Here is a 22,990-nt window from a genome sequence, read left to right as displayed (position 1 = left end):
GATATTGTCCCTTATCATTTGACCCATTTAGGCCTGACCTCAAAATTTAAAAAAAATCCTTCTAAATCCTCCAGTTTTCTGAAATAAATATTTTCACGATTTTTCAAAAATAGCAGACCTACAAAGCTCGTAGCGCGCCACTCGGTGGCGCGCTATGAGCTTGTAGATCTGCTATTTTTCAATAGCTAAATTATAATGTTTAAAACACCAAAAGGGGTTCCCGCCCAAAATGGGTTAACTGTCCTTTTGCGCAGATCACGCAAACCTCAGCAAAAAGAAAAGGACAATATCGATGGCCTCCAACTGTAGCTGTGTGTTGCTAAACTTGCTATGAAAGAGCACTCATGCACGCCTTTTCCTACATGGGTAAACAATAACAGCAAGAAGACGATGGAGACGAAGAAGAGCCAGACTCTCAAATCGTAAGCATTATCACATGGATACCAACAACGACATATTCATCAGATAGAGAGGACCGCTGGTTCCCATTACTGCAGGAATTTCATCCAGGCCACGTTGGGCCCTGGTCTGGCACTAACACAGGGCTCAACGGGGGCTGGGAACCCTCTTTCACTTACAGTAAGTACTGCAACCTTCATCTAAACAGTTGGGAATTTGTCCTTCTGTGTGTAAGATAAAAATCACACCCGTGTGACATGAGTGGTGTAAGGTATTATATAGCCTGATCAGCTCTGACGTAATGAAATCAGCTCTGACGTAATGAAATCACACCCGGGTGAACTGGGTGACCGTAGCAACCATGCTCCTTTTTTGCGCACAGACTAACAAAGCCAGTTGTAGGAGTGGTTTACACCACTCAAAAACAGGACAGGATATTGGATGTATACAAACAGTATCACACACACACACACACGCACACGCACACACGCACGCACGCACGCACGCACGCACGCACGCACGCATGGGTTAACACTTACAATATGTGTTGTTATAACCCATGTACTAAACATCAAAAGTATTGCACCACCGTGACAAAAGTGCAACAAGAAAAACCTATAAAGTCAAGGATTAAGTAAACAAAATCAAATACTGAAATAAAAGGCATCGTTTGAGTAAAATCAATAAGAGAGGCGTATCAGGGGGATTTGGTCGACTTTTCAACTCGAAGCCGGGATTGAGTGTGCGGCCAACACACTCTGGTCTATTTGGGTGGGCAGGAAACAAGCTTCAATCCGCTGTTTTATGAACAAAAGCTGTCTGCCAGCGAGGCACATGGGAGGGAGGGAGAGGAAGTTGGATGAAGAGGAGGGACATGAGCAGAAAGTGCAGCATCACTGGTCAGGAGGACTGAGGGGCAGCAGCGCTACAGAGAGATGCCCTGACAGAACCATGGGGAGAAGTGGAGAAATGAGGCAATACACTGAAGCTAGTGGAGATGATGAATAATGCTGCAGTGTCAGCGAGGGAGAGTTGCGAGGTAGATTGCATTTGTGTATGACCAAGCATATTTCTCAGTTCACAGCTGAGCTCAGACACAAAGAATCCCAACAAATCCCATGTTCCAGGTGCGCAACACCAGTGAGACACATAACAGCATTAAAGAGGGCAGCACACAGGCTCTGGACAAAAGGCCACACAAATGGTAGAATATAACAAAAACAGATACAGTAACTAATACAAAATCCGTTTTAAGTCTTTGACTCGATAGTTACACGGTTGTTTTGTAGAGGTTCATTCCATAACCTGGGTGCAACAAAAGGAGAAAGCTGCTCTTCCAAGTTCTGCGCAAATCCTGGGTATACCTGCTGCTACTACCTGGTAGAGCAGCCATCTAGTGGAGTGAAAATCATAACAGCTGTTTGTGGGAGATAAGAGATTACACAGATAATGTATGAAGGGATTTGGCCCAGTATGGCTTTGTAAATAACTAGAAATACTGACATCGTGGTTGTATGCCTTCGCCAACCAGTTGCAGTTTACATCCATTATCAGCCCAGACTTGTATAATGCATTGTGCCTACATGTTCATAAGCGTGTTCAGGCTTATTTTAATTTATGTCACAAGTGCTCAAAACAAACCCATAGACTTGGCTGCCATATGACGTTATCTTCAAAAGTTATCTTCAAAAACAGTCTAACCTTCAGTTTCTTCACTGGGTTCTCAATATGCAAACAACCTTAGTGAACTCATACTTAGAAGACCAGGATCAGCTCTGTACATTTCCCCACTCTACACAAAATATTTTAGTCGAAAATAGCCTACTATATCTAGAATCTCACAATGCTTGTTGATCTGCTATTTTTACACAATGTACACCCCAGAAGCGGGATGCTAGGTTTCAAGTGGTTAAAGGAGAGCCTGTCATCCATCCATCCATAGTACTCGTAAGATGACACTGTTGTGACTGTTTCAATGAAGTCCACTCCTACGGGATGAATGATAACCATATCTTAGGTCTGGGAGCGAGCTCTGGAAAAAATAATTGGTTTCCTTAGCATTAAGAAGCAATGTTAGGGGGGGACGGTGGCGCAGTCGGTAGCCTCACAGCTAGAAAGTCCTGGGTTTGATTCCTGCTGGGGACGCTGTGGGCGCTTGGGGCGTGTTTTCTCCTCCGCGTCATCAGTGCCCATACCCTAGGTGGGGTTGGCAAAAAGGGCCTTTCTGTGTGGAGTTTGCGTGTCCCCTAGGGTAAGTACCCCCACAAAAAACATGAAGTAATCCTGGTCTCTGAACTGCCTCCACCTGGCCAGCCGGGGCGCCTGATGGAGGGGAAAGGAACTAGTTGGAATAACGTGTTCCTTCCACGCGCTACGTCCAACCGGGGAAATTCCCCCCTGTCAGGTGAAAAGAAGCGGCTTGGACACCCATGCATTGAAGGAAGCATGAGGTCAGTCCGTTGCTCTCCCCAGGTTGGCGGAGGGAGTGTAGAGCCCAGGATTACATTAGATAATTGACACTGACTGGGTGAAAAATGGGTTACAAAATTGTGGGATAAAAAAGAAAAAAGCAATGTTAAACCAAAACCATACAATGAGGCCTGCAGCTGTTTAAAGGCAGTCTGGAGCCCATAAACAAGTCCTTTCCACCGCTGGCCTGCGTTCAAATTCAACCCAAGCTCTTTGCTGAATGTCATCCCCTCCTTTCCTGTCTCTCTACTCACTGTCAAAATAAAGCAGAAAATGCCAGGGGAAAAAAACTATATCAAACAATTTAAATAATACAACAATAAACAACAATTTGTTGCCGTTGGGCAGGAACCTTGTATCTCCATATTTAAACGTTTCGTTTTTTTCCGTAAATGATCATACATTTTATGTCATTAAAGCACAGCTCAAGACCTATTTCTTCACTCTTGCTTTTAGTTGAGTTTTTAAATGTATGTTATTCTGTTCATGTACTCATTGTTTTGCCTGATTCGCTGCCTTTTTTGCTATATTTGTCATTTTAAGGTTTGTACTATTATTTTAATGTTATTACAGTATGTGTTTTTGCTTTTCTATTTTCTTTATTGCTCTGTGCTGCATTCATGTCATGAAAGGTGCTTTCAGTCCTTTCCTGAAAAGTAACAGTTTTGGACATAAGACACACCGACAGCGACAAATTGTTGTTGGGGGAGGTACTCGTGCAAACAGTCAGTCCATCCCTCCCAGAGCCTCCAGCTGATTCCCGGCCATTAGGGCCAAAGAGGTGCTGTGCTAACAGGTCTCCACCATGCCGCCCTGCTATGATTTATGGGTGAGCAGAGCCAGGGCGACACCCTGTGACATATGGCGCAAGTCTTCATAAAGGGACGGGGGCGGCGGCTATATGGGTAAACAAGATGAATATCTCCCCGACGTCGATAGGATTTACACGGCCAACGCGCGGCCACCTGTCTCCCAGGCAAATAAGAGCTGAGATTTACGACCTCCTCCTGTTCACGTCCTCTTGACACCAAGGGAAACAACCAGAGAAAATATGAAATAAAATAAAAATACAGTATGTCAAAAGGGAAGAGATTATGGAATGGAATGGAGCATCGTCGATCGAACGATACAAGATGAAAGCCTTTAAGCTTTAAGACTTCTTACAACCATTTCAACCCCATATACTTACTTAGTAGGCTCTCTCCTTTTTTGATTCTACACAAAATAGGAGATCTACAAGCTCACACCACAACTTGTTGTGAGCTTGTAGAAGCTATTTTCGTCAAATGTTCGCCCGTAGAATAGGGATGCTAGGGTTAAAAAACAAACACGCAGACAGACAAGACTCACAAACATGTGGGCGCACCCGCACGGCGCACGCACACTTCTTCAAGTCTTGGATGATTTGTTTTCTATTCCATAACTCTTCTTAGCTTGACAGAGAGACGCGTCAAGACAGCAAGTGAGACAGAAAGTCAATTTCAAGGTGATTGTGCAGACATGACACAGCAAAGAGAGGGGGTCTAACATCTGCAGCATAACCCAATATTTAAGTGTCTCTGCCATTAGAATTCAAGACAAGCTGTGGGCTGGAAACAACAAAATGGCCCAAGACTGGGCACAGACCCGAGGAGTGGATTTCAGAAAAGGAGAGAGGTCTGCCTCTTTACATAATTGGAATGGAAGACGAAAGAAATACACTGCACTGCTGACATTGTTCACTCAGACAACACGGTCATAATGAGAGATACGAACATACGTGTAAATAAAAATACCCAACCAAAATGTTTAATATATGGACCTTGTAATGGTGAGATGTATTATTTGCGAAAGCAAAGTTTCAGGGTGGAATAATGATTCAATCTCCACTAATAATGTTTAATTGTATAACAAATGTCATACAAACTAGTGCTGTATTTTACCAGCTGCACAAGGACACATATAAAAGGTACAGAGAGGTAGAGTTCAAATGCTTAGCATTTACAGTACACGCACACACACACACACACACACACACAGCAAAAGTCCTGTGTTCATTTCACTCAGAGGTTTGACAGTGTGTGTATATTATGTTGATAGCCACTCACCCAGAGCTGCTGAGTGGGCCATCGTCTAGCTTCTCCTGAGGGGACTCTGAGGCTGAGGCCGTGGACGACTGGGAAGACACCGACTCGTTACTGCCCATGGACGTCTGATCCGCTGCCGAGTTGGAGCAATCTCCATCTGGAGCCACGACACAGAAACACACGTGCAACAGGGTTGTAGGTTACTGTACAGAGGGTATGCGCATGCATAAAGTGATTGGCAAATCAAGTGGCAATCAGATAGTCTGTTTGGATGTCAGATGCCAGAAAGTAGTTTTTTGCCATTCAGTAGGCGTTCCCGCATAACTTCCGGGTATGATGATGATGTCACACGCATACCTTCTATTGTTGATATCAGAAACGTTCGTTCTCACCAAGTACAATGATGATGATGAGGGTAATTATTCATTCATCACAATTATAACAAAATATAATAACTAATAAGCTAGCCATTATGTCTCCGGTGAGGGGTCGATAAAATGATCATGTATCCTCTCTGGTAATAATAGAGCAGCGGAACAATCTGTGTAAACAAAAGCCATGTATTTTCTGGCAGCTGACCAGTCAGCATTGAACTGGTACCAACAGCAAGGAACTTGCAAAAGCAAACGCGTAACCTGAGTCCAAATTATAAAGTAGTTGAATAATTTATCCACACTTAAGAAAACAACAATCAACAGGGGCCTATTGAAAACAAATTGCTGTCAAAACAGCAGGGATTTACTTTCAGTGATTTAGAACCCATAATACAAAGTCGTGACAGGCAGAAACCTTAGAAACACAAGGGAAGAGACCTGGTATTTGAATTTACTGTGGAGTGAAAGCTCATTTTTTGAGGAAATACTAGGCAGTACTACATAGCAAAATCAAGAAAAGGAGTTTTTTGTGTCATTTCATCCCCTCTATCCCTCCAAGCACATATCAAAATACTAGTATAATTCCTGGTTGAGACAAAAAAGGGCATGTTCAAAATGGAACTCCAAGTTACTCCATATATGGGAATAAAAGGGACCCAGACAGACAGGGTACAATGGGTACACTGACAACAACAGGCATAACAAGTATTGCATAACTAGGTAGAGCATACATTTCCAACTTGCATCATTCCCTGCATTGTTTCCGAGTAGGCCGGTGCCTGGTCTTATCAATTGTGATGCTCTTTTGCCAGAAATGTGCTTCATAGACCAAAAAAAAGTTAATGTTTGAAGCTCTCTCTCTCTCTGTCTGTCTGCCTTCCTGTCTCACAGTGCATGCTGTCCAGAGGCAATATGCAATTATACTGTAACTATCAAAACTGATGACAATCATTGTTTTGGGATTGCTTGCAATTAAAAATAGGGGCAGGAGGGTTGGGTTATCAGGTTTCTGATTACAAAAAACGTTTGAAGGGTATGTTGTAATCTTTACTCGCACTGTGCTCATAAATTATTCTTCTGGTCCACACATCTATTTTTAGTAGCAAATTGGGGTGCCAAACAGAATGTGGATAGCAGGATGTTGTCCGTTTGCTCCGCCTTAGGTCCTCCTCTTCCGGTGGGGCGACTATGTTTTCATTCCCACTAACAACAATGTATACATTCTGAATGCCCCTGTCGGAATCTGTTCTTGAGAGATTAGATCAACACGAACCCATGCAGACCAATCAAATTAACATGGTGGACCCTATTGTAAACAAGTGAAATGCTTTATGCCTGGTGTCATCCACAGTTAACAGTCTTGTATTGAGTTGTACTAGAAATGTACTGTAATTCTCCAAAATGTTAATAAATACTTCAATCAATCAAAAAACTACGATCGTAAACAAGGAGTCATATGGCCAATGCATCAAGCTACAGTGCGCACAAACACGCACACACCTGGGACATGGCACACGTCCACTCGCTCAACTACTACGCTCATACTCAATGGACACATTACATCCTCAACTTAGTTGCAACGGGCGTTGACACGCTCAAGTAGCAGATGAACTATTTCTAAAATAAATAAAATACTTGAGGGCTTAATGTTTTTGTTATAGGGGTATTATGTATTAAGGCATATTAGCCAGGGATCCTTTTAAGGTGATCATCAGTCAGAACTTATAAGTGGAAGTGATAATACTTAAAACTAGTTTTTGTAGATAGGGTGACATTAAGTATGCACTGTTTACACATTAGCCAAATAATTACAGCTTTATATACCATTATCTAACTCTCAGGACTTCTAAATTAGAGAGGCGTACAGGACTGTGCGTTATCTATTGCCATGCATACATGACATGGTTTTCTTTGCTTGAAAGCCAAGTAGGCCTCTTTTCTTCCAGCACCAAGCCAGTGCCAACATTGTCGATGCTTTGTTCTGCTATTTGGCAAAATTACGATTTCAGCTTCATTCTCGACAACCTTTGAAAACACAATTAAGTCGCACGTCAAACACACAACTTAGCCTGTAATTATCTCCTTCTGGAGAAAACATGCTGTCCTCAGAATACCTACCTGTTGGAAAGCCTCCAAATGAGAATGCTGTGAATGCACCGTCCATTCACGTGCACAAAAACATGCGCGCGTGACACAAAAACGCACACACACACACACACACACACACACACACACACACACACACACACACACACACACACACACACACACACACACACACACACACACACACACACACACACACACACACACACACACACACACACACACACACACACACACACCCCATCTATTGTACTCATGAGAATTTTTTCACCCCTTTGGGAGCAGAGATATCCAACTTTAAATCCATTAACCAGGACTCAGATACAAGACACAAAAGGTAAAAAAAAGAAAAGAAAAAAAAGAATGGATTACGTGTTTCATCACTACAGATATTAAAATACCCCATGATAACAGCTGGTCTGATATAAAGGTATAAAGCAGATTTAGGATCCTTTAGTACGGTGGACAGGGAGAGGATCCTTACGGTGGACAGGGAGAGGATTTGAGGGATTGCCAGAGACAGAGGCCAGGTGAACGGCTCACCTGATGCACACTGGTGTAGTCTGCCATTGTCATAGAGCAGTTCTTCTCAGCCTTTTCAGCAACCCCTCCCAAAAAAATAATAATCAGATTTTAACTGGGAACCCCCCACCCTGCTAAGCACTTAGAATTGTAGGATTTAGATTTGGTCAAGGACATGATTTAGTCTTTATTTTCCTATTGCACAGTGGTAGGAATCTTGGCACAGGTGTGCATTTTGTGGCATCTTTGGTCCCCGGGGGGGAGGGGTGGGTGGGATCGTTTGTTTGTTGTGTTCCTGTTGTTGTTTTTGTGTTCCTTTTCTTTTGCTGTGTATTGTGTTTTGTTTTCTTTATTCATTCATGGCGTTTTGTCTTAAATAAAAAACATTTGATAACAAAAAATAATTGTAGGATTTGAGGCATTCAATTTAGTTTGATTCCACATAGTCAAACTATATTGTTTTATAGCATAGTTTGTTGATTACTAATTATTAATTATGTATTAAAAATGTCTTAAAAGTCCTTAAATCTTAAATGTCAGTCCTGATGTGGTGGGGTCGCTGTGTATGCAAATAATTTTCTCCACCACACCCTCATCCCAGCTACCCCCCCCCAGAGGGGGAGTGATTATACAAAGTAGGGAGATACCTACTGTATGACATCAAGAGTAGCACCAAATCAGTTGGCCTGTTGTGAGACAGACTCAGACTCACTGTACATAAAAACCCAATATGAGAAAGCCTGATTGTTCAAAATTGGGTATTTGTGGGAATAGAAAACACGTAGGGGAGCCCAAAAAAACACAGAAAAATGGGAAAAGTTGAAACCCATGGTGTAGGACCTCCTTGCCTGTGAGTGTTACCTTCAATGACGATAAATAATAATGGCTACACAGTAAAAGCCTCAGTGTAATAATTTGTACATTCATTTGGTTTCATTTGTAAACTTCAACTTAAGAGTTGAACACTGAAGATTGTATTGTGTACCACTGTAGTATACATACACAGCAGAGTAGCAGTGAATGCTACAGTAGTTGCAGGACAAGGAGATGAAGGGGAGACTTCTACAGTGTTGAGGCGTGCAGGTCTCTTACCAGTCTGTATGTCCAGAGACTGGGGGTTGTAGACAGCAAGGGGCCGGTTCTGACGATTCTGCTTTTTGGACTGCCTTGTGGGAGCGGACAAGACCGGGCCAGCAGCTGCTGCAGTGGGGCACGTCTCAGGGGCATCTGCAAAGATCTACACGCACAATGTTTGTATGAGTTGAATGACTTGCTTTCTCTACTCAACGAAAAAAAGAAAAAAAACACAAAGCACAAAGGGGCACGGCCCAAGCCTTCAGGAGCATCAAGCAGCGCCAGTGTCCTCGCTTAACCTCAGGGAGCCGAGCGAGCAGGCGCTTCTTTGAAGTGCACAGGGCTTTCCGGTGGGGGCGCTCGCGCACACGATGGGAAACAGCAGTTGTTAAGGCGGGCGGGTGTAATGCCACGGGTCCTCTGGGAGAAGCTACGTTGTTCGCTGCTTAAAGGGGCATGGCCAAACATTCTTATTCATCGCACACAAACCAATAAAAAGGGAAGTAAAAAGGAGGAGCCCCCCCGCAGACGCCAGGGAACCACATCCCGTCTGAAGATGACGGCCTAGGTTACAGCGGGTGTGTCTGACCCAACCTCTGATGGAGCAGAGGAGTGAAGTAAACAGAACAGGGTTTGGACTAAGAAGCGTCGGTCGGTCGACTCGGGAGGCTTGTTTACCCCCACCACACCCCCCCCGGGCCTGTGTGTTTATACATAAACTTGGATGTGGAGTTGAAAGAGAATGGGGGGGGGAGGGTTTGCAGAGGAGAGGAAAGTCTCAGTAGAGACTGGAGACAGGAGGATCACAGGAGAAGAAGAGGCGGAGGTAGGGAAGGAAGGAAGGGGCTAGAGAGAGAGAGAGGGAGAGAGAGAGAGAGTGAGAGAGAGACAGTAAAGTGGAGAGAGAGAGAGAGAGAGAGAGAGAGAGAGAGAGAGAGAGAGAGAGAGAGAGACAGTAAAGTGGAGAGAGAGAGAGAAACATGGGGGCGATAGAGGGAGCAGAAGAGAGGGTGATTGAGGGACATTGAGTGAGAGCAAGCACATAAGAGAAAGGAAGGAAGGAGGTGGAGAGAAAGCGGGAGGGAGCGAGAAAGAGGGAGAGTATGAGAGTTAGGATGGAGGCAGAGAGCACGCAGGCGAGAGTGCGAATGAGTTAGTGAGAGACGAAAAGAGCAAGAGAGAGAGGAAGAGAGTGGGGAAGAGAGACAGGGGAAGGAGGGAGGGCAAAAAAGTTGGAGAGAAGAGCGAGAGAGGAAGAAAGATTGGGGAACGAGGGAACGAGCCAGACTCTCACTCTCTCGCGCACGCACGCACGCACGCACGCACGCACGCCACACACACACACACACACACACACACAAAATGGAGGCAGGCACGAATAAAAAAGTTTGTAGGAGAAATCTGATCCATCTGAGAGTCTTTGCCGAGTTGCTCTCTCCCTCCCTCCCTGCCTCCATTCTGTCTCCTCTTGCTCTCCGCAGATGGAGGTGAATGTAAAGCACTGTCTGCTGCTGGCATCTCTACTGGGGTATTAACTACTGCCTTCTCGGGGTATCAACATTCTGAAGGAGGACTCGGCTGGGAGGGGAGCTAATATCTGTGTGTCTGTCTGTCTACTCCTCTTGTCTGCTCTGCAACACGGTGCACCTCCTAAAACATTCCTTTTGCATTCTACTGCAGACTCCTCTGTCCTCCTGGAGGGCGGCAGGAACCAGTCGGGTGCCAAAGTGTTCGTAGTGTCGTGTTTTTGCCAGACTTTGGTATTAAACCTGATCATTTCATGATTTAAGTGCATGCTCTCACAGTTCACAGTTCAGTTTTGTGAGATCAGGAGAAGGTTGTCATCATTTACTTCATGTTGTATGCTCGTCCAACTTTGGCAACTTGAAATATGGGCTTTCACTAAATAAATTCGATTTGAGAGTTCTGGGTTCGACGGTAACTACATATTACCAATTATCATTATTACCTGCTATGACTTTGTATAGACTGATGATGCAGCGATTTGAGTGTGTGCTCTCACTGACTAGACTAGGCTTCTGAAAATGGGATGGGGTTGACGCTCGCACACACGCGCACACACCCACACATACACGCAAAATGTGAAAACACCAAATTAATAAAAAACTCTGGCAGTTTCAATTGGCGGTACCCAGACTGCTGTGCCGCTAGAAAGTATATAAATATATAAAACCAGATTAGAAAACTAATCTCAACCCCCGTTTCCCTCTTTTGAAACAGAGAATTAACCTTCTTCGAGGATTGGCACTGATTAATTGCATTCTGGTGAGATTACATGATCCTGCGAACCACAGGTTAAAACTCTAAATATATATATTCCTGGGGTAGAGAGGCAACGGGCCTTCTGCATAATAAGCAAGCATAATGTAATCTACAGTATAATCACCCCTATGAAAAAACTGTATTTCCCAGTATAAGCACTGAGGGCTCCCCCTACTGGCCAGAGAGGGTGGAAGGCAGACTATCCAAGTCCTGTCCAAGTGGAGAGAGAGAAAAATAATAAACTAGTGCTGTTGCCCCTGAAGTCAAAACTGAAAGATTTTCATTATACTGTACAGGAATGTAGGACATAAAAAGCACTTCAATTCCACACAATTCCTTCATTTTTATGCCAGTTCCTTCAATGCCACTGCCAGCATATTCAGCAAAGATGGGACTCAATTAAACATGGTATGGTAACAAGGTATGGTATTCCAGTCATATTCTCTCCTTATGTAATGACCTTCAGTGTCCATGCCAACATTGAGGAAAAGAGAAAGTAACACAATCCAACATGAAAATACATTTCAAAATCAAATTTGGACAATACAAAGTGTAATTCTCCAGTGCACGTATGTGCAACAGTAGCATAAGCAGAGAAACATTAGATAAATGGTGAGGCATCAATTCTAACAGCATATACTGTATATTGGAGTGGGACTGAACCGTGTATTTTTCTAACCCCCCCCCCCCCCCTTGATGCCTTGGAAAGGGAGCGTTCTTTCAGGCTAAGGCGATCATGATTCCATTTCTCCCCAAGTACGTATTTAAATGTTTAAGCCGTCATGAGCAAGGCTTAAACCAACCACTTAAATCATATATACAGTACTTTGTTGACCGGGATCCCCCAGGGGTCTGAACTTGGCTCCCTTCTTGTCCCCTCTACACCAAATCTCCTTCCAAAAACATCACACCCGTGTGAAGTGAGGGGCACTCTCATCATCGTATATCATCCATTCATTGTCAATGGGAATTTAATGTTTGTGTAAGACGGAAATCTACACTATAGCTGAATATAGGAGTGCCCCTCAAAAATAGCCCGTCTAGAAGCTCACAACGTGAGGTGACACATTATAAGCTTGTATATTTTCTGTGAATGTTTGCCTATTTTTGCCAGATGTTCAACTACTTGTATTATAACATGGCCAGATTTGGGATGCTAAGGGTTCATGTGGTTAATGACAGCGTTTTTTTTTGCCAATTTCTATAGTTAAACCCCAATCGGATCCATTCTCGTACCTTCTCATGCTGCTCAATGAGGACTTCCACCACAATGTTCTGGAACTTGAGGTCCATGAGGGTGGCTACGGTCGTCTCCTGGGGCCACATCAGCGTGGGGCCGAACATGACGCCCAAATTGGCCACGGTCATCAAGTTCTGCTTGCTGTGGCCAGCCACGCTGAAGGAGGAGGTGACACGACATCAGTTCATCTGCATAACAGTGTACAGCGCTATGGGGGCAGGAAATATCGCTTATAAAAGTACATCTTTTTTTATTTAGAACCTTTACTTGACTGTGTGGGGGCGGCAGTGGCTCAGGGGTAGAGTGGCTGGATGGTAACCGCAAGGTTGCCAGTTCGAAACCTGGGTCCCCCAGAGTTAGTGTTGAAGTGTCCTTGAGCAAGACACTGAACCCCATCGGTGTATGAATGTGTGTGTGAATGGGTGAATGTAATGCACAATCTATGTAAAGCGCCTTGGATAAAGGCGCTATATAAATGCACCATTTAACTGTGTGTTGACACTTAAGATTACTAGAATTCGACCGCCTTCGGCCGGTCTCACTCTAGCGCCGTACTGTACTGTACTGTACTGTGCTGTACTGTACCGTACTGTACCGTAATGTCCTGTCGCAGACTGTACTGTACTGTACTGCACTGCAACATACTGTATTGTACCATACGGTGCTGTACTGTACTGTACAATACTGTACCATACTTTACCATACTTTTCCGTACTGTACCATGCTGTACTGTAGCAGACTGTACTGTACTGTACTGTACCATACTGTACTGTACAATACTATACCGGTCTGTACCATACTGTGCTGTACTGTACAATACTATACCGTACTGTACCATACTGTGCAATACTATACTGCTGCACCCTGTGTGTGTGTGTGTGTGTGTGTGTGTGTGTGCGCACACACACACACACACACACACACACACACACACACACACACACACACACACACACACACACACACACACACACACACACACACACACACACACACACACACACACACACACACACACACACACACAGTGGAATGGGGTGTGGCCTAAAATGTGATGTAATTTGCATCACTGTGAAATAACATGGTTTTTCATGCAAATGCAAACTGTACAGTAATTATGACAGTTGCATGGATGCAAAGTAGTGCGTTATGTCTGGACAGGCATGCCGGTGGTGCTGTGCATGGTGAGATGTGGGCAAACGCTGTGGTTTGGTAGGAGAAGGCGGACAAAGGCAGCCGGATAAACGGGGTGCGTGGGTTTTAATTAGGGTGGCAGGATTATGAGAAAACAACAATGTGATCCTTTAAACTATCAAGTATATACTTTCAATGTGTGAGAGAGTCGTTTAGGCGTCATCTCAAATGTGGTCTCAGCGAGACCAGCCCACTGTACAGAATGACTTCCATCTCCCTGGTCTCAGCGAGACCAGCCCACTGTACAGAATGACTTCCATCTCCCTGGTCTCAGCGAGACCAGCCCACTGTACAGAATGACTTCCATCTCCCTCAATTTTGGAGATAGGGATAAACACAGCAGTTAAACTTGTGAAGTCAAAGAACTGGGAAGACTTTATTCCAAGCGAAAAGTTATTGCAGACAGGTGAAGCTATTCCACCACACTCCAAATATGATGACACACACTCCCATCTGCAGAGAGATGCGGTTGAAATGGCTTCAAAGGATGCCTTTGAAGACAAAAAAACGGCAGTGACAACTCGCATTTATAACATCTCAGAAACCATTTCAGATAGGAGTGTGAAATTCTGGCTTTGCTTCCTGCCCCTGCAGGACAGACACACACGCCAACTTCAGGGGAGAAAAAAATCTGGAGAATTTCATGCCGGATAATCCAAATTCAATTTCAATAGCATCACTCTTTTTTACCAGAGCCCAAATTCTGATGGAGGTTCCCATAAAATAAAATCCAGCAGACTTTGACTGCCCGAGGGAAGATGGATTATTATTACTTATCTTCAATTTGCTCCTATTAGTTTATTAAAAAAAAGCCTTCTGAGGCAAAATCTTCTAATGTTATCTAATGGTATTTCTTAAATCTCTCATTTTATCTAATCTCTCAAACAGAGCGCTGCACAACAGCGGTCCTATTCTGTGTGTGTGTGTGTGTTCTGGAGAACGGGCTTAATTTAAGTGATCCATTTCATTTCAGTGGTGGACTATGGCTGGTGCATACCAAACACGTACGGGAGCTTGGTCAGTCCTACGCCTGAGAGAATGGATGGCGGGTCACAAAAATAAAGAAAAAATTATAATAACGAAATGAAAAGTTTGGATTCTTGTACCATCAGTTTTCGTTCTGAGTGGAAGAGTTGATGCAGAGAGGCGAAATGGTGTAACTTAACAGCAGGGGCGGGGGAGTGTAGCAGAAGAGTGGGAGTGAGGGAGAAAGAGAGAAATCATGCGGAGTGAGAGTGAGGAGACAGACAGGAAGACGAGAGAAATTGAAAGAAGCAAGCGTGAAAAAGAGTGGGTGTCGACCAGAGTGACTGAACTATGACCAAGGGACCAGGAATGCTCCACTCACTTGGCCAGATGCTTCATGAGCAGCCCCAGGAACAGTCGATTCCTCTCGGGCAGCTGGTGCACCAGGCTGTGGATGGCTTGGACACGAGACTCCGGACTCTGTTGTCCGGACTCTGTTGGTCACACAGACAGACATGACGCAACATACATTATTAACCCTGCAGCCATTTCACTCTCTCTCTGTTCTTCAGGTGGCGAGCAGCCTACGCAGCGGATATCGACTGCATGTGTTGTAAATGCTAGTTAATCCAACCAGAGGGCAAAGCACCACGGCACACTTGGGATGAAGCCAGGACTCAGCTCATGACACATGAATTGTACGATCAACGGCTCAGCTAGGAAACACTGCAAGAAGTATACAGGGCCACTGCGACTGAAAAATGTGAGAAGACTGGAGGAATGGGCCCCGGCTGTCATTTAGATGAGTCTTTCCCAACAATAAAGTCGAAAACAAAGACACGTGTTGGTTATGCAAAAGGACCATAATGTTGTTCAGGCTAGGTTTATAACAGCGGCAATAGGATTCCATCAGAGAATGAGTTTACAGAGGAAATATGTGAGGAAGGAAGTGTGATGGGGTGATTTAAGGGTCTCAAGCCTGGTGGAATTTGGCAGCAGGGGACCTGTGCGCTGGCTGGGGTGATAGCTTTATGTTTTGCACACTACCGTGTAAAAGGGTTGTGTTAAAACCTCCAGGATCATCCTTTAAACAGTGCCTCACACATGGGCAGCTGGCCGCCCACACACACACACACACACAAAAAGGCATACAGTACATACATCATTGCTGTGGGAACAACAGGGATTTGAACAAGGAAAAAGCTCCTTACGGATGCTGTCATCCATCTAAATATATTTATTGCTAATCCATTCCAGCCCCTCTTTATGAGGGCATTTGCAAGTGACTGATAAGGACGCCACTGCTGATCCAATTAGAGCACTTGTAATACGACTCAAGTTAGAATCATTCAAAAGCATTTGCGACTTAAAGGATGCTGTGTGGGGGCGAAGCATGGTGTTCATGGACCATTTGTTGGCATCTGCATACTTTAAACCTGCAGCCTTACAGTATTTTAACAATTTGAAAGCTTTAACACACACACACACACACACACACACACACACACACACACACACACACACACACACACACACACACACACACACACACACACACACACACACACACACACACACACACACCTATTTAAAAAAGGGGGGGGGGGGGAGGATTTTTAGTTTTTATTAAATCGATTTAAATTGTCAACCATTTGAATAGATTTTGTATCAATTTACGACAAATCATTACATGCCTACGTGTGTGTGTGTGTGTGTGTGTAGCCTATATGTATGTGTGTACTATATATATATATATAGACACTTAAGGGTGATATATCTGTTTTCAACTTGCTGCTCATGAATGCATTTTTTCTTTATTTCTAGACAGAACTCCTTGATCAGCCTAGACAAGCATTTTACTGCCAGACTGAACCAATTTCATTTAAAGGCATTCAATTCACAGTGATAAATACATCCACACATCTTGGTTCTCACAGGGTTTGAGCTCAGATTAAGGTGGTAGTTGAGAGAGGGAGTGCACTGATGTGAAAACTTACTTGCAGGGCTGATGAAGTCTTTAAAAAGTCCGAAGGTCATCAACGGCTCAGGAAGGCTCCTTCATAGAGACAGAGAGATAGAGAAAGGGGGGGGAGAGGGAGGGAGGGAGGGAGGGGGGGGAGAGAGAGAGAGAGAGAGAGAGAGAGAGAGAGAGAGAGAGAGAGAGAGAGAGAGAGAGAGAGAGAGAGAGAGAGAGAGAGAGAAAGAGAAAGAGAGAAGGGGGAGAGGGAGAGAGAGAGAGAGAGAGAGAGAGGGGGAGAGGGAGAGGGAGGGAGAGAGGGGGAGAGAGAGAGAGAGAGAGAGAGAGAGAGAGGGAGAGGGACGGAGAGAGAGAGGAAGAGAGACGAGTGACAGAAGCAAGTGGAAGGTGAGAGGAGAAAGACAAAGCGAGAGAGAGAGAGAGAGTTAAAGTGAACAAGGAGATGGGGGGACAGAAATAGACGGTGCACTGTTTTATAGGGTCTGCACACAACAATGATTAATGTGGCTGGGCCGGGGGAAGGAATTAGATGGCGCGCCGCGCACGTCGAGATAACCAAGTTCATCTGAAGGTACTTTCACACTGCTGCTGGCCCCTGGCCAAGGGTACTTAGTCCCAGTGGAGGAGGCTGACCCTGCTCCACTGCAGCACATCAAAACACAAAGTTAGACCGAGAAAGACTCGGGATGGATTATACTGTATAATTATAGCACAAATAAATAAATGGATAAATTGTATATACAGTATAATACATCTGTATACACACGCATACATAAACACTTGAATGCCTCATTGTAGGACACTGCTGGGAAAAGGTTGGCTTACTATTAATTACTACATTATACTCTGCATTTGAGGAATTCATGTACTGCACAGTATGTTCATCAAAACACAACAGTTAAATAGTCAAATATCTAACGATGTTCAGAATGCAGTGAAGATCTCACAAGTCAATTTCACTGAAAGCTGAGTCATGAAAAAAACGTGCACATTTTATTTCACAGTTTCGGAATTGACAAATCTTCCCACAGGGATCAATTACCGGTAGTTTTAGCATCAGCAGCACTACTAGCCTGAAGAGAAAGACCCTCTCTTTATTTGAACAGATGAGACAAGGTAGATCTTTACAGAGCTCAACCAATGTATGTGGGAGTTTTGGAACCAAAGCAGTTTCCAATATAAAATCAGCAAAAAAATGACAGAATACCAATAGCAATGCTCGGACTTACTGCTGGAATGAACAATGCACTTTTTCCTGCAGGGATTGTACTTATCTAGCCATTTTAGATGAACCCATTAAAATCAGTCACAGTGTGCCACTTCAGTACAGAGCAGATGATACAACATTGTGTTCAGTGTTCATTAAGGCCTAATAATGGGCTAACATCAAAAACCAATGAATGAAGGTAACTTTCAGCCTCTAGTACTGATTGAGACAAAGTCCCATGGTCCTTTTAACCCCAAAACATGAAAAAAGTTAAAAACACTTCCTGGAATGGCTTTGAAAGTGGCCAATCACAACACTGCTTTGACCTCTCTAACCCACCCCATATGATGCTTGGCCATGACCCGCCCTTGGCCACTTCTGATTGGCCGCTTTCAACACACACACACACACACACACACACACGCACGCACGCACGCACGCACGCACGCACGCACGCCTTGGCCGAGTATCACCGCACCCCATCCCCACCAGGCCAATTAAAACATAATATCAGTTCCCAACTTGCTCTAACTAGGGGGTAGGTAAAAAATCACACTCATGTGAAGCGAGGGGCGCCATGAATAAGACAAACATTAAAAGTCAATAGACTTGGCTGCCACATGACTTTACGAACAGCCCTGAGGCCTGAGAGCTGGCGCCCCTCAAAAAGAAGAAAAAAAGTGGAAAGAATATATTTATTGTTAATTAGTTCAAGACAGGGCTGACACATTTGTCTCAGGCTTAATTATGAAACATTGCACTCTGCACAGTGAACCTGACAATCTTTTTTTAATTTAATTATGTTAACAACTTACAGCCCACCATGCTGATAGCACTCTAATGTACAAGTCAAAGGAGAGTGTACACATCAAGTGTGGGGTTAGCGACTAAACTGGAACTCATTCCGTTTATGGCGTTGCTACATAATGAGGCAGACTTCAAACAGTCATTTGTTGTCTAAATTAATGGAAATATGGCTCATTAGTTTTTTATTTCCTCCTGTGAAGGAAGGAAAACCAAATGAGTCTTTGCCAACCAAAATCTCTGAAGGTAAACCATGGGAGGATTCAACTGATTTATCACAGGTAGCATATCTGCTGTTATGGAGATCATATGCATGTGCTAATAATCACATGCATTATGACTGCATAGTTTATTTAGAAGTTAAAGACCCCAAAGGGAGATTCTCTTAGCCAAATGATGAAATGATGATGCTTGATATGCAACGCAGCAGGGGAAGAATTCCTTCATATTTGTTGAGTAACAAAGACAGAGAGTGAGATGTGAAGAAATCCCTCTTCTAAATTATGGCAGATGTCTCAGGTCAGCATTGCATTTGCTTCCAATGCGCGACAGATTTGATGATGAGGCTTGCCAGCTGACTAGCTGAGCTGGAACCGTCAATGTGCCTCATTCTCCAACCATTCCAAAAAAGGAAATTTCTTCTTAAGACCCACTTACGCCGTTTTCATGAAGATTCTGACATTCACCAAAGCTTTCTCAGCTGCGATTTGTTCTTAGGCAAGGAGAGCTATACAGGTATACGCACACCAGATCAGCACACTCATACCCCCCACTCACATAACCGAAGCCCCCAGAATGGCTGGCCAACGTTGGAGCTGCCACTACCTTACTGGCCAAAACTGGAACTGCAGCAGGTTCCGGGACGTTCATGGAGGTGGACGGACGTTCAGTGACGTCATGTGCGTCAACCCTGACCTCAAATTTGAGACCGCTCTCAACTTACATTTGAGACCGCAGTCAACTTCCACTCGCTCGAGCCATTGAGTTATAATGGTACTTCCGGCAGTACCGAGCAACTTCCATTGAAATGAATAGTGGGGGGTGGGGCTGTCGGTCCCAGTCCGCTCTCTATCCTTTATAACTATGACATAACCCAACCGCCCTGTAGTTGAAGCTTGTGGATCTGCTATTTTCAGCAAAGATATTTTTTTATTTAGCTCATTAAGACCTGAGACCAGATTCTACCAATGTCTTGTAAATCCTGCAGTTTTCTGAAAAACCTATGTTTCTATATCAGTGGTGTGCAAACCTTTACATGTCAACGACCCCCAAAACTATATGCATTCGGCCAAAATATGTTGTTTCAGGGACCCCCAGAAGCAAAGACTTGAGTTAAAAACGTTCGCTGTGAAAGAATATATATTATGTTCAAAGACTTGCACCACATTTTCATTGCACCACATTTTCATTGTTGCAAAATAGCAGATCTACTGTACAAGGTTGTAGTGCTGCACTCGGTGCCGCGCTATGAGCTTGTATACCTGCTATTTCTCAATAGCTAAAGTATAAAATAATGATTAAAAGTGGTTCAACGCTAAGGTGTGTGTGTGTATGTGTGTGTATGTGTGTGTGTGTGTGTGTGTGGGGGGGGAGCACACCAGAATAGGGATTAGGAGCACAGAGGACTGTTGTTTGTTGGATTATGTAATACGAGTGAACCCATTTGACAGCTGCACCAGTCAAACAAACACCCACTCCAAAACTCCCTTCCTGTGGGGTTTCTTAATGAGAGCCCTATTGAAGTAATACACATATTGGTTTTTGAGGCCAAAATCGATATTTTCGGAGTCCCTGAGAAGCAACTGAACTCGCATCAACAACTCAAATTTCACAATATCGATCCTTACCTCAGATAGAGCTTCAGAGCGCTTGCTATTGTTTTCACATCCCAGTCTTCACACGTAGACAGGTCTACGTCATTAGTCTTCTCATCTAGAATAAGACGAGTCAAAGACAAGAGATGAGATCACACTTTATCGACCCAGTGTAACAATTTGCCAATTTCAGCAGTCAATATAGAGTAGACGTACAAGCACCAATCCAAACCTACAGTAGACAAGGGAGAATATTAAGTTCATTTTTTTAAGTATACAGTCTAACGCAATCGTCGCAAGTGTTCCAAGTGTGCCTCAGATGCAGTGAGGACACACACAGTAGCAGATGTGAACGTTTAAAAATGAACGACAACCCGAGAGACCGTTGTACCGTTGCTGATGGGTGGAAACCGCATATGTCCAAAACGGTTACTCAACAGGATACAAATTCAAAAGTAGCAGATCTACAAGCTCAAAACGCATCACCATGGGATGCGCTTTAAGCTTGTAGATCTGCTATTTTTGATAACGTTTGTGTAACACTGTAGTATGATCAAGTAGGGCATTACTTTTACAAAAAAATTATAATAATGTTGCGTTAAAATTGGTAGATGAGGTTTCTGCCCGAAAGCCACAATCAGTATATTACAACCAAGAACTGGTGTGTGTGTTAGGGAAGTTCACGGTGTGTTACGGAACTTAACATCCTACGCTCTTTGCGCAGTGAAATCAGACCCAACACGCAGACTATGCACGCTTCTATCCAAGCAACAACTGGTGTCACCTATGCTCTTTGCACTGTGAAGTCCTTACAAACAAAAACACCGCAACTCGCTTACAATACGCGGACCTGGCAACCATGTTTCCCGTCTTTCTATTGGCTCCATGATTTTCAGTACACCACACAACACTTCCGATCGGACTCCAGGAAGTTACATACCACACACACACACACACACACACATACACTGACACACACACACACACACACACGCAATTCGGAATGGAATCTCGAGGTGGCCACGCATGCGCACACACCGAGGTGACTGCAATTCAATCATGCCAGCCCTTTTTCGCCAGCTCAGTTAAGAAGTCAGTGCTGCTAAATGCACGCAGTGTGACACTACTGTGCTTTCCTATGACACAGCAAAGACCAGCAACACTTTATACAACCCTGTCTTTTTCTCTCCGCTGTGTCGGACACTCAGAGACTAATTTCTATTTCCATTCATACTCATACTGGGATTTTGAAAACACTAAAGCGTTTAATTTCCCTGCCAGTTGTGCTCGTCAATATGAGACACAAAAAAAGACATTAACAAGTTTGGTTCTGCGTACTGTACAAGACCCAACAAAAATATTGGGAAAATAGTTGACACATACATTGAATCTACAACAATCATAAAGCTTTACTTCTCACACAAAAGTAGTATTCGCTCCTCTACAAGGAGCCTTGAAAGTTCAAATAAACTCCAAACATAAATAACTAGTAATTAATGAGGATGAGAGGCATGTTGCAGTGCAGTGGTAGCCTTTGGTTTGAGTGTTGCCCCAGTGGATATGAAAGGAGGATATGGTTTGTGTTTGGAGCTGCTACATTCATTACAGGTTTAATTAGTCCCCGACTACTCACTTGACTCTCCAGGGATATGCCACGGCTGTGTTGGAGTGGAAAGGAAAGAGGATGGATGCGTGCGTGCGTGCGTGCGTGCGTGCGTGCGTGCGTGCGTGCGTGCGTGCGCACATGCAATACAGTGTTGTGTAGTACACTTTTGTGACAGTGTGTTTTTGTTATGTGATCAGTGTGTTTGTGTGTGTTAGTCCAGTGTGTATGTGTGTGTGTGTGTGTGTGCTTGCCTGCGTGTGTGTGTGTGCCAGTTGAGTGTTTGAGTCAGATGCTGGTGCATGTCCGAGCCAGGTCACCAGAAGGATTTTGGCTTCGTGGGCGGTAAGCTGGCTTGCTAGTGGCAGGGTGCTTGCTTTTATTTATTTAATTGTGTGTGTGTGTGTGTGTGTGTGTGTGTGTGTGTGTGTGTGTGTGTGTGTGTGTGTGTGTGTGCGTGTTTCTTTTCCTACCCACTCCATCCACAGAATGATCTGTCCAGTATCATCTACTCATTCTACTGTACCAACTGCAAATGTTTTTTCGTTGACGGCTAGCAGGCAAAAGAGTGTGTGAGAGCATGTGTGCACTGTGCATGCAGGTGTGCGACCGTTTATGCTTGTGTATGTGTGTGCATGTGTGTCATCATTGAGGAACACATTGGTTTTGCAGTGTGGCTTGGCATAAACAGACCTCTGACTGAAGGGTCTTTGGTTGGGTCAGATAGGCAAAAATAACTTGGCACAACGCTGTCTAAACCGCTGCTCATCACAAAGTAGCAGCAAATTTGATGTTGTCGACCCAAAATGGAATGAAATATTTAACAGCATCAAAGGGATCCAATTTTTCCCCATGACCCTCCCCCAGCTGTTAAAACACAGGTCATTTATT

General features: G+C 44.0%; 1 protein-coding gene across 2 annotated transcripts in view; it reads right to left on the bottom strand.

Moving 5' to 3' along the window:
• arhgap10 (Rho GTPase activating protein 10) overlaps positions 1-22,990 on the bottom strand; it is a 79,349-nt gene that overhangs the window by 18,489 nt on the left and 37,870 nt on the right. For both annotated transcript variants that reach the window (XM_079500164.1, XM_079500165.1), the window contains exons 15-20: positions 20,530-20,614; positions 16,691-16,749; positions 15,076-15,187; positions 12,530-12,689; positions 9,029-9,173; positions 4,956-5,091 (exon numbers count right to left, since the gene is read on the bottom strand). In XM_079500164.1, coding sequence (XP_079356290.1) covers positions 4,956-5,091; positions 9,029-9,173; positions 12,530-12,689; positions 15,076-15,187; positions 16,691-16,749; positions 20,530-20,614 — 697 coding nt within the window. The remainder of the gene's footprint in view (positions 1-4,955; positions 5,092-9,028; positions 9,174-12,529; positions 12,690-15,075; positions 15,188-16,690; positions 16,750-20,529; positions 20,615-22,990) is intronic.

This window comes from Electrona antarctica (genome assembly GCF_951216825.1).
Source record: "Electrona antarctica genome assembly, chromosome: 4".
Taxonomy (NCBI): domain Eukaryota; kingdom Metazoa; phylum Chordata; class Actinopteri; order Myctophiformes; family Myctophidae; genus Electrona; species Electrona antarctica.
This window is presented reverse-complemented; position numbering and strand designations above follow the sequence as displayed.